The following is a 15254-nucleotide window of genomic DNA, read 5'->3' on the forward strand; positions in this document are numbered from 1 at the left end:
AACAAGTCTCTTAACACTCTGGTCTCAGTAGAGTCATGTTCTCTAGTGAAAATATGCTTCACTGGGTAAAAATGTTCATTATTTTGTCTTAAATTTAGAAAAGCTGGTGTCGTTTGGTTGTCGGTTCTTGGTGTTTATATAGCGTTGAGGGACCATGGCTCCGACACGTCACAGAGCCAACACAGAAATCATGAAAAGCAGTTTAATGGTCAAACTCCACAACTGACTATAACCGTAGCAACTCATTTCTAAAATATATGATATATTTGGAAGAAAAACTCCCTGTTTTCCTTCACGTAGATTTTAATTTATGATCCTCAAGTCAGGCCGTTTCTGTAATTGGCCCCCTGAAGTATTTACTTCAGAGTGGTCGAGGTTTTTTTCATGTTCAGCATCAAGACTGTTTGCCTGCTTGTTTGCATTCTTGTTGACCTCCCTCTCAGCTCCATGACAACAGTTACTCCGGCTGTAATTTCTACCAGATCCCAAATGCCATTTAGGAAAGGAGGAGGGAAGGACGTCCGGTGCTCAGAGGAAACTTTGTGCTGTTCAGTTCAAACAACATGCTGGCCCAGTTTAGAAACACCAGACCTTGTTCCACTGTCTCCCTCGAGCACAAAAAGCGGCCGCTCTGCAGAATGTATTTACGGAAGGAAGAGCATTTCAGTGTTTCTTACATAATGTATGTTGTTGGCTAAGACAGAGCTGCTGAGTTAGACCAACAGGAAGCAGGTGATGTTTACTGAAAACCTGACGTGGTCCAGTTCACCTCTGCAATGATTTATGATATACAGATTTTATTATGACTGCTATAATTTTAGTTTGCCATGATTGTCTTAAATTCCAGATGCTTTTTACACTGTAAAACATACATTTTTGGAAATCAACTGATCAGCAAATGAAATGCTGGCTTGTTAAGAGTGTAACTGAAAGGTAAATCTGAAATGTTATTTCTTTATAACAGACTGTTGCTAAGAAGAACAGGCCATTGCTATGGACACACTTGCAATAAAAGCAATAAAGCAATAAAATCATTTTAAATGAATAAAATCCTTAATTTGTGTCGATTCACTGACTTTATTTTAGGACATTGCCATGTAATAAGTAGGATAATGTACAGTGAGTAGTTCATTATTGTGAAATAAACCCCCTCAGGGTGATTCAAGGGCCTGTCATTGTTTATTTCACAGCGGGCTACAGAGGTCTGGTGAACTCAAGCCTTTCTAACTCACCACCTCTAGATTATTTACTTTTTTAAAAATGTTCAAACTTGTAGTCTTCAGTAGCAGCTGACGCCACCTCAAGTGACATCACTTGAGGCAATTTGTCAGGCTTCAAGCTGCCCTTTCTGGAGCAACAAGAGTGTTCACACAACTTTTTGCACACATGCAGCAGTAGTCTCCAAACCCAGATCCCCTTTAAACTGAACAATGTTTCACAGTGAGGCTGCTGAAGCCAAATATTAATAAGTTTGGGACTTAAAACTGGTCAGAGAAGATGTTTCACATCGGAGCAGAGTATAAATAAACAGATTAAAATCTAAATATATCCTGTATCAGTGTTGGTCTGTAACGTACTGTATGTTTGTGTTCATCATCCCTCCCTGAACTGAGGCGCCTCTGTCCGGTCCAGCCGCCTCCCTGCAGCAGCACCACCCAGCACCTCCTGACTCTGAAAGGCTGCTTTGTGCTCCCTCCCATCTACTTTTTGCAACAAATGTTTTGGTGAATGAAAATCATTGCATGGCATTGAACTTACAGCGGAAACAGAAACAGGAACGTTATTGTGTAACAGTGTGTGACCTTATGTCTCGCAGACTAATAAGGCATGCGGCCCGCTTCTCGGACATTAACTAAAAATAAAACCATAGCTCCTCTGTAATGTTTTAAGTTTAAAGAGCTGTGACGGATTCTGGGTTAGTGGCGTCCCAGACAGAAGCAATGTGCAGGTGTGAGAGATCTGCAGTTAGTTGGAAATTTGATTGCGTCACCCACATGTTTTTGTACTGATGTGCTGACCAATGTTCATTTCATTTCTTACATTGTAGTCTTGTCTGTAGAAATAGTAAAAGGTTAGGGTGTAGGCTTAAATAAACAGTTGATTTAGGGCTGCAACTTATTTTCATAATCAACTTTTCTCTTGATGAATCATCTGGTTTATCAAGTATGAGAAACACTGAAAAAATTTCATTGCAATTCTCTAAAGCCCAAGGTGACGTTCTCAGATTGCTTTTATTGTTTGATGATTAGTCCAAAACCCTCATATATTTGCTTTAATATCGCATAACACAAAGAAAATCAAGAAATTGTCATGTTTTTGCTCTGTGCTCCAATAACAGTTGAGCAAGCTTAGTACCCAGCAGAACTCATGGTGAAATCTCAGTCCACTTTCCTCTTTTCAGTTTCCTGTTTGTACGTAGATATACTCTGTGCTCAGCTCATGTCTGTGAGAAAGACAAATTTTGACGAGTTTATATAGTGATGCTGTAAATGCAACATATACTCATATCTTAAGTTAGTTATGTTAGTGAAACACTACCTAACTAGCTGGCTTTCTATTGATGTAGATTGCTAGCGTTTTGCTAACACTAGTTATCAGATGTAACTTCCTGAGGATTGATGTTGATTGGCCAGCTAGTTAGCTAGCCAGTTTGCTGGGATTTTGCATTTTACATATGTATAAAATGCTGTTATGTACTATACTACTATATATATGTTGCTTTTACAGGTCTCTAAGCAACAACTTTTAATCATCTTTAAAAGTCTTCTTTTTAATACAAATAAGCCTTACACCAGTTTAAACAGTAATGAGTTTACCCAGTAACAAATAGTGTAAGAGAATGGTGTGTTACTGTGTTACACAATTTATTATTTGTCTTAGGTAGTAGTGATGCACAGATGGGCTCTTAGTTCATTTGAGGTTGCGCATCTGCATAAATCAGCCACCCGCTACACACCTAAATATGTTATTTTCTCCAATTTAGAGGCCCACATCTGCCCTTCAACCTATCAGTGTATTCTATATTACCCTTTAAATTACATCCAGCAGTGCGAGCTTTCCAGGTGACTTCTTTATTGTGTGTTGTATTGATGTCTGAGTGTTTTCTTTAACAATTTACTCATGCAAACAGTGTGCTTTCAGGTTTATTTACATGCGTACAGTATTGTCACTGGAGTTACAGATATAGTTATATTAATCAGAATGTTAATCTTTATGACCCATCCCGCAGATTAACTGCAGTGCATGATTATTTTTTATACCAGACAATAAGTAAAGTAATACTATTACTTTTTATTACACTTCCTGAATAACTTGCCCAACGCTGCCTGGCCCATTTAAGTACAGAAAACAAGGAGGGAGAAAGTTAGAACTCAGGTTCAAAAAGGGGCGGAACTTAGGAAGGGTCAGTTGTTGGTATTTTTACTTAAAAATTACGTAAATGATTGAAGTAATTTCAGATGAATTTTCTGTTGATAGACTACCATTTCAGCCCTAGTTTAATTTGGTTACAGTTGCTTTGATTGTTCACAGTAGGAAATCAGCAAGAAGCACGGGGTCAAAACAAGGATAAACACTTTCTTCAGGGGTCACGTATGTTTTTTTCCAGCCGCTTGTTTGAATCCAAACCAGAGTCTGGAAAAAGTTTCGTGGAGCGTTGGACTCCAGCGTGTACTGTCTGGAACAGCTGCGTATGTGCAGCCGTCCTGCAGACTCAAACACATCTGTCCCTCTGCGCTGGAAAGCTCCCAGTCCCAGTCGCTGTCAGAGCTCCTCCCAGTCTCCACATCCCAGAGCCCTGCCTCAGTCGCTTTCCTTGGAAACTCTGCTGGATTCTTGTGGCATTTTAACTGGCATACCTCCTGTTACACCCACGGGGGCACACACACACACACACACACACACACACACACACACACACACACACACACACATGCACAAGGTCTTTCTCTTTTCTTTTGACGTCATAATTTCCTTAGAACAGACTCATAACGTCAAATTTCTCTCACCACTAATTTATTTAATTACACTAGAAAAGCTTGGCAAACATGCCTCATAATAAGCCAAATTAATGAGAGATGTGTGCGTATGTGAAGTATGCGTGTGTGCGTGTAGGTCAGTTTATGACCACAGTATACTCTGTGTACAGGCCTGCAGTGTTTTCTGTTTGCAACAGAACATTTAAACCAGAGATCAGCATTAAAGCGGTTAAAACAACATACTAACAACATGCTCTTGACCATGTACAATAGTCTGACAGTTGTTGGTTTTGTCAAACAACTTTTTCTAAGGTCAAAAATGAACTTTCATTCTCAACATTTAAATAAACATAGATAAAAAAAAAAGTCCTAAAGGTGCCACAGGTTAAAAGACCAGTGTGTGTGGGATTTAGTGACATCCAGTGGTGAGGTTGGAGATTGCAACCAGCTGAGCACCACTCACCTCACCCTCCCCTACCAAGCATGTAGGAGAAACTGCGAAACTTGCAAAAAACATGAAAGGCTGCATCTAGAACCAGTATTTGGTTTGTCCCTTATGGGCTACTGTAGAAATATGGTGGTAAACATGGCAGCCTCCATGGAGGAGGACCCACACCCCCTGTCGTAACAAAAACAGAACAATTCTTATTTTCAGGTGACATGAAAAATACTTATTAGTATTTTAAAATTAATCCCTGTAAACCTTACACACTGGACAAGAAGTGCCATAGATGAACTTCTAGCAGGGACAGATGTCAACAAATCCATCTGAGCAAACTCCATCAGCTGGTGAAGACGGTTATACGGTTGAAAGCTCGATATCAATCGTAGCGATGCACAGATCAGTCGGTATCGGCCAATATTTGCCTCGATGATTGCCATCGGTCTATCAGCAAATACCACCCCAATTCCTAAAAAGTTGAGATGTTGTGTAAAATGTAAATGAAACAAGAAAAGTCACATTTGTGAGCCCTGTGACCTTTAACCCCTCAGGAAGCACTGTATCAAAAACAGCATTAAAAACCCACGTAATTGTTTAAAGGATACTACATGGTCTCGGGAAAACTTTGGAAAACTGTTGTCAGTAAACACAGATTGTTAAGGTAAGTCTTGGCATCAGCTATTTCAAAGATCAGTATCGGGCCAGAATTTCCCTAATAAATCATTTGTTTTTAGCATTAATTGATTGAGGTTACAGATGTTTCACTGAACGTATAATGAATCTTCGTTTACACTGCTGGTGAGTGTGTGTGAAAACATTATATCTTAAGATAAGATCTTTTTTTAGCCAGCAGACAAACCACAGATTTATTATGCAGTCCAAAGAAAAGCATGTATTTCAAATTTGGTGAGCTGTCGGATGAAGTGTTCTTTGTGTTCCGCCATTACTGCAGTGGCACGTCGTAGCTAACAAAACTCTACGCTAATTTTCATGCTTCTGTTTTGGGATTATACTTCAATAGGTTTACATGCTTTCATGTTCAAACACACTGTTTTAGTTCCTGTCACTTTAAGGCCCCGGGCCTATCTCAGATTCCCTTCAAAACAAGCTCCACATTATGCAAATATGTTACAGAGTGATGTCACCAAGTAATACCAAGGAACGGCTGGCTTTCAAATGAGGCGTTTCAGGCAGTTCAGGAGCAGTGTTTTCTGTAGGAGTGAAAAACTCCTTGGTATGGACTATGTGGTTTGTAACTTTGCAGACCTTTTATATGCACAAGAAGCCACAATGAATGACAAGGGAAACCCCACAAGCAAAATATGGTCACTTTAAGATAATCAAGCCATTTAAAAACAAAACTTTATATTAGCTGAAATAAACTGCCACAAAGCTACAAAGAACAAGCTTGCTTTTCAGAACCCTTGAAAAAGTGGCACTCAGGAGATACATGGTTTCCACAGGACAGAGACCTGTGTTACACAAAGAGTGGAAATGGGAGGTGGGAGCAAAAACAAAGAGCTTTCCTGTTGTTTGGCAAGAGAGGCGAGACGTCCTCAATAAGACAGAGAAACGAGAGACAGCAGGCAAGCAGATGAGATGTGATTTAGATTTAATTCCTGGGATTTCAGCTTCTGTGTGTGTGTGGTTTTTTTTAAGGAAGGAGGGGGGGGATGTACACCAGCTCTCATTCATATTTCTAATGGGAGATTCCTTTCTGAGTCCAGGATCACATCTCTGAGGGAAGCACGAGGGCGAGGAGGGACAGAGGAGTGAGGGAGAGAGAGCAGGGAAAGACTCAGAGGGAGTTTAGCTGCTGGAGTAAAAGCAGAGTTATTGGGAAGCAGAAAATGGGACCAGCTGCCACCTCGCTCGCTCTGCTGTGTTTATGTTCTCTGGGTCTGTGTGTTCCCACAGGGACGGCCGACGCTTCACCGACACAGGTCAGGACTGCATGCTGTCTTTTTTTTTTTTTTTTTTCTCCTGAAACATGGACTTAAAACTACATTTTAGTGTAGATTTTGCTTTTACTGTATGACCGTCTGGGTAAAACACTGCATCCATTCTCAGTGCTCTGAGTGCATGTGCTGTGCAGGTTGGAGGAGAGACTCACATGTTGCTAAATTAACATAAATACAATCAACACTGAGTTAAATTCAGCTAAATATTACTCTGAGATTCTGAAGTGCAACTAAATCTGTTTAAGGAAGATCCAGTGAATCATGTGAAAGGTGTTTTCTGGCTGCTCTAAGTCTGTAAGTGATGATGTCATGGATGGATGACGTATACCAGACGTGGTGAAGATAATAATGGTGCAACTGCAGACTAGTAATGATGATGAAGCACCCAGGCGAGCAGGTTTTTCCACCGTCAGCCCATAAATCATTGTGGAAACATGTTGATACATATGGTGGTGAGGATGGTTATGGTCAAACTACAAATGGTTTTAAGCTGAGATACAGATAAATAGACAGTGATAAAGTGTACTAAGTACATTTACTCAAGTACTTATACTTGTATTACACCACATTTCAGAGGGAAATATTGTATTTTTTACGCAACCACAACTATCTGGCAGCTTCAGTTGAAAGTTACTTTATAAATTGAGATTGTTGCACACAAAACAAAAGAAGAACTTATAAAATATGATGTTTTATGATCCAACTGTAACTGTAATTACTGTACACGTTATATTTTTGGGTTATTTTTATCGCTTGAGTTTCTGTGTTAATTTTGTGTTTTTTAGCGGTTACAGTGTAGTACAGCATTATTATGCACTTGCAGAGGTAAGTTACTGGTAAATTATTATTTCATTGTCATTTATAGCGCATATTATATCATTTATATATTTTCATGTGCAGTATTTAACTGACTATGAGCTGTTTGGTTCCTACCTGACTTTGTTTTGTGGGGGCAGGTATGAGTGTAAACTGTGGTTGGGGAGAAGGTTGCTGTAACCCCTTGGTCGGTTTTGTTTTGCGCTGCCTTTGGTGCTCATTAAACGAAGAGAAAGCCTGGAAGAACTGGTGAACGCCAGCAACCAAGAAAAGAGGGTTATATAACAACCCAACAGTTTATACAAACAGCTGAAATGATTACTGGATTAATAATGCGGCCGACGAATTGGCAATTATCTTTATTATCTTTTACATGGTGGTTTGGAGGAGAAGAGAGAACTCCTGCACACTGTCCTTTACTTTCAACAAACTAGGGTTTCCCAGTAATGAGGCGGGGTGCACCAGCTGCCTCTGCTGATTTATGCAGGGAAATTCACTTTGGATCCTCATTTTATCATTTGCTTTCCTTCTCATTGTTAATAATTGATTAAAGAAAATTGTGGCGTGTGGTGCGTGAACTTTTTTTCAACTTCTTAAGTGGGGCATACCCGAAAAAGTTTGAGAACCACAGCTCTGGAGGTGCACGAGAGGAACAATGTAACGTGGGTCTAATGGTGTAATTACATTCTAATTATTACTACAAGGTTACTGGGCCGACTCACACTTCTGTCTGTCTCTGTCTTTAATCAACAGGAGAGCCTACTGTGTCTGTTTCTGAGCCTGTGCACATGTTATTCTCTTTGTTCTTAAAGTCGCACGTGTTACTTTATTGCAGTTTAATTCAGTTTGATGCTACATCTTTAAAAGCATCTGATTGCACCTCCTTCATCATGGTGACAGCTGTAAATATACTATTATGCTTATATGCTTATACTGGCACCAGTGTGACATTTTTTTGTTTTTTCGTTTAATTATTTTAACAAGTTAAATGATTTTCGCATTTGGACTCCTGATTAGGTAAAACAAGCATTCTGAGGGTGTGAGGATGAAAACCTTGATGCATTGTATAAAATAAAACAAGATGGTGGACCCAAAAACACAGAAAACAGTTCAAATGTATTTTAAAAAGAAAACGAATTATCAAAAACTTTCTTAAAGACAGTCAGGCCACAACCAGTCAAACAAACAAAAAGAATCCACAAAGGGCAACATGCAAAAACACAGTCAAAGAAAACAAATACCAAATTCAACACATGATCAGGAGTATACAGGACAACACACAAGAAGGACGACAAACTGACAGAAACAGAGAAACACAAGGACTAAATAGACAAAGAACTAATCAGGAACAGGTGGAACTAATCAGGAGCAGGTGAAACCAACACCAATCAAAAGGACAGGAAAAAGGAAAAAGACAGGAAGTAAAAACAAGACACTAGAGGGAGGACCAGGACTACAAAATAAAACAGGAAATAACTAACAAAATCCCCCAAACCATGACATACTTCACTGTTTTCATTACAAAAAACAATAAATCAATTAATAGAGGACATAACAAGCAGATTAATCCATAATGAAAATAATCATTAGTTCAACATGAGCTCTACCTCAACTAACTACAACAGTAAAATCATCTTTTTACACTAATACATCAGTAGCAACAATCTAATGATATGACTTTTACTTTTAGTGTTTGAAGTGCATATTACTAATTATATTTACATACTTTTAGTAGCATTGATGCAGGACTTTCATGTACAACAGAGTATTTTTACAGTGTGGCTTCTGAATACTTCATTTCCCACTATAAATATTTTTCTTTTACGCTACTAAAGTGAAATACAAGATTGCAAACACTACATCCTGCACGCAGTAAGTTGTTTTTTTATTTCCATTGTGATCCTCGTGTCAGGAAAGACACAAATCTACAAAACAGACATAAGATTGATGATTAAATAAATTATCAGGACAGTTTGCTGCTGCAGGAAGACTCTTAAAGAGACCTGCAGCAGAATATGACAACAAAAACGACGAGACAACTGAATTGAGATTTTGAAAATGAGCCAGTTCCAGATGTGTACATGGAGTTAATTCAGATTGTGGATACGACCCTAATGAGCCTGGTTGGAGCATCTGAGGCTTGTTTTTGATTGGTTGGTTGTGGAGAAGCTGGTTTGGGTTTCATCTCATCTTTCAGCAACAAAGCTAACTTAAATGTGGTAGAGAACAGCATCTGAGAAACGTTGACACACTGGCATGGGAAACAGATGTTTACATCGCAACAGCAAATGTGAAAAAAAGAAAAGAAAAGAAAATGTACATAAACAGAAGAAATGTAATTTTATTTGCCACATACAGGCCTGTATATACAGATAAATCAGATGAAATTATAAGAAAAATAAGATGAAATAATAAGAAAAAAATAATCTAAATGTGTGTGTGCTTTGTGGCATTTTGATTTGAAGTAATTTAGCTCTTTGAAATCTGCTATTAAAGACTTGCATGTTACTCATTTTATTGAATGTTTTACATCTTAAGGAAGAACGTGCATCTCTGTCTCAGCGTCACCTGTTTTCTCTTTGGTTGCCATGATTTTTTTTTTTTTGTGCCAATCTGTGGTCACTGAGCCTGGACCTGGTTAGGATCCGTCTCTGGTTTCTGACATTAGAGAGATATTCTGCCAATTCATAATCTGTTTTTCAGGGTCAAATAACATTCTGATCTACTTTGGCTTTTAGTTCGTACGTTCTGTCCGATGTGTTTCTTTACATTGTGTGATAATTTGGTTCACTCTGGTTGGTGTTTGGAAAGCAGTGTTGTTGTGAGACTGGTCAGAGTGAGTCTGAGAGGGGCAGTGACAGTTTTCCTCCATTGCATGCACACAAAAAGTGGAACCATACACACAAGTCTGAGAACTCGTTGCTCATTAATCAAAAACAAGACTCCAGACTGCTGAACTCTGAGCATAATCCCACTGTTTTTAGTCAAAACTCTAAGTCATGAGTCTTCAGCAAGGAGTCACTGACCCATAGGAAGTCCAAGGGGTCGTCCAAATTATTGTTTCTATATAATATAATATTCACATCATTTTGTACACTTTGTTCACCTGGAAAGCACTGGGCTTCAAAGGGCCACACCTGTATTACCAGTTGGCCGAACTCACCTGTTCAAAACACTCCAAACATGTGTCAGAGCATAAAAGACGCATCAGGTGACCTCTACTGTGTCTGGGGGGAAATGAGGGGAAAATGGTGCAGCAAGGAAGAGGAAGACTGTGAGAGAGAGCAGAGGGAGGAAGGCAACCCAATATTTTTAAAGAAATCTGGGAAACGTTGGTTAACTTTGATGTACTCAGTCATCTGTGCACTGATTTCATCATCACACCCCCAGAAAGACTATCTAAACATTTCTTACCAAAGTGTTTCTCACTTTTTGTGTGCAAATACACTGAGTTTTGCCAAAATAGGGAACATTTGTGTCGAGTTTAGCTCACCTGAAGCTCAATGGAAAGACAAATCTGGATTGTATCCTATGCTGTTTGGACAAAATTGTGAACTATTGCCAATCTGATTAATATGAATTCTCAGTTAAGTCTCTCTGTGTCTTTGTGGGTCAGGCGTCCCCGCCAGAGGTGAAGAAGACGAGAGGGGACGTTCCTGATATTCTTCCAGAGCCTGAACCGGAGCCAACCAGCCCCGTGTCAGACTTTGAAAACTCATACAACTATGTCTGTGAGTCTCCATATTCATGTCCAGTTCAGCTTTAAATAGACAGACACTATTATGTTATTACTGTGGAAACTATCTGCATCATGTATTAGTCTAAACCTGATGACCATGAGCCTTAACTCTGTGCTTTAAAGTTGCACACATCTGAATTATCTTTCCTGTTATGTTTTACACATGCAACAATAAGTTTATACATCTTATATTTGTCATATATTTGTATTTGTTTGTTTTGGAATAAAGTCTTAAAATAAAAAATATTGTGGAATCTCTTTTAAGACAATATTTTCTATCGCTTTCAAAAATATTTTATTTTACTACATTGCCAAACACAATGAAATAATTTCCCCTTCAACTCTGTGCATCTTTTTCATAAATGATTTTATTATGATGATTGATTGATTTATCTTAACTGGTGTGGCCTAAACTGGCCTCAGCACACACTGATTCCCAGTTTTCTATTGATACACCTGTTTCTAGGCTCTTTGCTGTTCTTTTAATTTTTTTTTTTTTTATCATCTATCATATCCTCTTATATTTTATTCCTCAGTGTCCAGACTGGCCGGTATGGACCAGGCGATCCACAAGCTAAATGTTGGTCACTACACTCTGGATGTTAAACTCAGCCAGCTGATGGACCGTCTGTCCAGGATGGACGGTGAGACGATCAGTTTCTCCCACATTTCACTTTCTTCGTAGACTTTTGTCCCCTTTTAAAGCAATCATGTGCTCTGATCTATGTTTCTTTCCATTATGTCAGCCAGTTTCACTGTAAAACAGACAAATGAAGGATAGAGGTGGCGCCCCCCTCTGTTAAAGAATGAAAAATCAGCAGAAATACTTGGTACTGATGTTGCACAGTATGAATGAAAACCAAACAATGAATGGAAATGGAAGAAAGTGAATGGGATGTCTTACGTTTGGCATCATTCATAGACTATGATGATCATTTAAGGTGTCTAACTTATTGTTATTGTCCTTTAAGTTGAGAAAAAGCCCTGCGCTGACTCTCATGTCTTCTTGTTTTTTGTTCTTGCTCATTACTAACATGGCAGCTAAAGTCGGGGAGCTGGAGGACACCATCCGGGAGGTCTACCAGCACAGCAAGGACAACCGCAAGGAGATGGGAAGACTGGAAGGTATCAGAAATAGTTTCCATTAAGATCCCTTTGCTGCACCCGTTCTGTAGTTAAGACATGACTTTATTTATCCCCCACAGGGGAAATTCAATGTGACACAGCAGCACGAGCTGAAAATGTATTAATTAATAAAAATAAAAATAAATAAGATAAAACAGGAATACTACATACAATAAATGGATCTGTGTGGGAATGCTTCAGTTTCCAGGTCCCATAATTTCATGGTAAATAGGTGGTGATTACAAAGTAATATGAAATTGAAATTTCTTAGAAATTACCCACAAACTTCACGGTATGTGATAATTCATTGTGTGTCATTTTTATTCAATTAGTTACTATTTCACATATTTGAACTTTCGTTGAAATTAAACAAATTTAATATATTACACCCACTATACAAGAGCAGTACTTGCTAATTACCACATAATTAACCATGAAATTTAGGGGTAATTTCTAAGAAATTTCAGACATTTTACTTGGTAATTACCACCTTTTTACAGTGTTATTATGGGACCTAGAAATTGAAGTGTTACCATCTGTGTAGATATTTCTTTGTATAAGTTCCCCCAGCACAGACACACAGATTCAGCTCTCAGACAGTACTGCAGTACTTAATTATGAGACTCCTGCTCAGAACACAACAACATAAATCACTGATACACAACATGTGTCTGCAGCTGTCCAGCTCCTCCAGCACGTCCTCCAGTCTGCTCCGTTTAGTGCGAGCAGAAGTCATCTGAGGGTCAGCACACTGCTGCAATCAGGAAAAACTCATCTGACCTGATGAAAAAACTTTTTTAAAGGACTAATGTTTCAACCTCAGATGCGTCAGGACTCAGCTCATTTTAGTGTAAAATGTTACTGGATGTATGTTAAAATATTTAAAACTAAAGAAATGATCCCAACCCTCTTTATCTACTTGTCATCCGTACACTGGTGACTGGTAGAGCTCCTTATTTGAAGGATAGCTTCTTGAAAAAGTTTCCAGACACACTTCTGGATGGTATTTGTGCAAAATGACACAAAGAATATTCAGCCATGGAGAATTCATCCAAACAAATAAATTATACTAAACTGAGAATCTGCTCTGATGCCTGGAACCAAAACCACATTTCTTAAGGCTCCACCAGAAAATACATTTATATTAAAAATGGGTCAGATGACTATGATGTGAAGGCTGACGCACATAACAACAAACTCAGTTCCCTTCAGTTCTATGATGCATTTTAGAATCTTTTAGCTCATTGTTTCGGTCTATTGACCTACAGATTTTTCTGTTTTCGTTCATTCTCACTGCTCTTGTGCAGATGTTTTCACCAGAAAAATTTCTAAAAACCTGCAGCGGACAACCTGCAGCACCAAATGCACCAGATGGCAGACTGAGGGCTCTATCTTGCACCTGGCGCACAGCACAGAGCAAATGTCATTGCTAGTTTCTGATCGAGTTATTGATGGGACAGAAGATTTGGAGAGGGTCCACCAGTTGAGGACCACATTCTTGTCCTTCAGCAAAAACGAATGTCGCTGTAAACTTCGCCCATCCCAGCAGGCACACATCAGTAATCTCCTGTCAGATGATTTGGAGATTAACGCAAGGTGTCCTTGTCTGCTTCCTGCTGCTGGCATTTCCTCGTTAGGTGGTTATTCCGGCATCATGCATGTCTTTTTTGATGTAACGTAGAGTCATTTCTAAACGTGTGATAAAGCATCGGTGTTGGTTTTCTCTGTCTCTTAGGTTGTCAGAAGGGACGCAGGTTGGGATACAAATGCTACCTTGTGTACAACAGCTATGAGGACTATGCTGGAGCGTCCAGGAAGTGCCTGGAACGCGGCGGCCGCATGGCGATGCCCCGTGACCGCAAGGAGCAGGAGGCCCTCGCCGACTACGTCAAGGCCTTCTTCCACCCGGGGAACTGGCCCGTCTGGCTGGGCATCAACGACCTAAGATCTGAGGGCATGTACCTCTTCGACGACGGCACGCGGGTCTCGTACTTCCAGTGGCGCAAACACTTCCTGTCCAGCCAGCCGGACGGAGGGAGGCGGGAGAACTGTGTGGCCATGTCGTCAGACGACGGCGACTGGTGGGACCACTACTGCGATCGGACCATGAACTATCTCTGCGAGTTTGACGACAGGGTGGCACTTTAAGATGAACTCAAGACAACTTTAGTCCTTCACACCTTAAACTTTGACCTCCAGTTGATGATTATTAGAAATAAAAGTTCATTATATTTTCAGATAACTTATTTCCCTTTAGAAGATGTTTTAAACACATCTGGACTGGTTGCATTCAGGGGTGAGGAAGTCTTCAATTCTCCAGCAAATCAAATGTGTTTTAATATGAATATTGAGTATAATTTCATTTCTATATGTAATTAGTGTAGCATTATTTAGGTAGTGACAGTATCTTCCAGGATAAAAACATTTGCAATGAAAATATTTTAAAGTTTTTTAGAGTTTTAAAGGGTAACTGGTGTTTTTCAGCCTAGGCCCAATTTCTTCTGTTTTTGTGTTTAAGTGACTAATGACAGGAACTTCTGAAAATGATCCAGTAAGTAAGTAAGAGTGAGTAAGATTCTTCTTTTTAACCAGAAACAGCCCATGTATCTCTCTTACCAAAGCCACCAGTCTCTTTATACAGAAACAGAAATTCTCTCCAGATATTTTCACATCGAACTCAATGAAAAAAGGGTTAATTTTGACCAAACCAGAGTTTGTGAGCCCTGGAATAATAAAAAGGCACCAAGGCAGTTTTGGTGAGTTTTATTTAGTTTCTGTCGAGTTTGAATTTAGTGTATTTATGAAGATGAAATTACTGTTTCTATAAGTGGAGTTTGGTGGGTTTGGCGAGAACAATGAATCAGCTGTTTCTGTTTAAACAAAAAAAGATCTTGCTCCTTAAGAAAAAGGTCTCTCTCTCTCTGTAGGGATCCTTTCAATAATATTTTCAGACACCTAGAATAACAATCTGAGCCTGTCAGTTGCAAAACAAGCACTTTGAGTGGACATCAGGGTTCAACAATAAGGATTGCTCATCTGCCCAGGGCAAGTAAAATGTCATGTTGGGCAAGTAAATCTGGTAACTCACTTGCCCGACTGGGCAAGTTGAAAAAAAAAAGGAGTGAAACGCTAAAATATTTTGATAATCAAGCAATCAAATATGGAGATTTAAGCTTTTCTTCAAATTAAACTGG

The 15254-nt window shown here is 39.2% G+C and overlaps 1 protein-coding gene across 1 annotated transcript; it reads left to right on the forward strand.

Moving 5' to 3' along the window:
- Positions 1-5937: 5937 nt before the first annotated feature.
- Positions 5938-14610, forward strand: clec11a (C-type lectin domain containing 11A). Its single transcript, XM_084737966.1, has 5 exons — positions 5938-6362; positions 10813-10927; positions 11472-11579; positions 11977-12060; positions 13796-14610. The coding sequence occupies exons 1-5, from the start codon at positions 6270-6272 to the stop codon at positions 14206-14208; spliced, it is 813 nt and encodes a 270-aa protein (XP_084594092.1). The 5' UTR covers positions 5938-6269; the 3' UTR covers positions 14209-14610.
- Positions 14611-15254: the final 644 nt, after the last annotated feature.

The sequence above is a fragment of the Lutjanus erythropterus genome, chromosome 15, assembly GCF_056507025.1.
Source record: "Lutjanus erythropterus isolate fLutEry1 chromosome 15, fLutEry1.hap2, whole genome shotgun sequence".
Lineage (NCBI taxonomy): Eukaryota > Metazoa > Chordata > Actinopteri > Lutjaniformes > Lutjanidae > Lutjanus > Lutjanus erythropterus.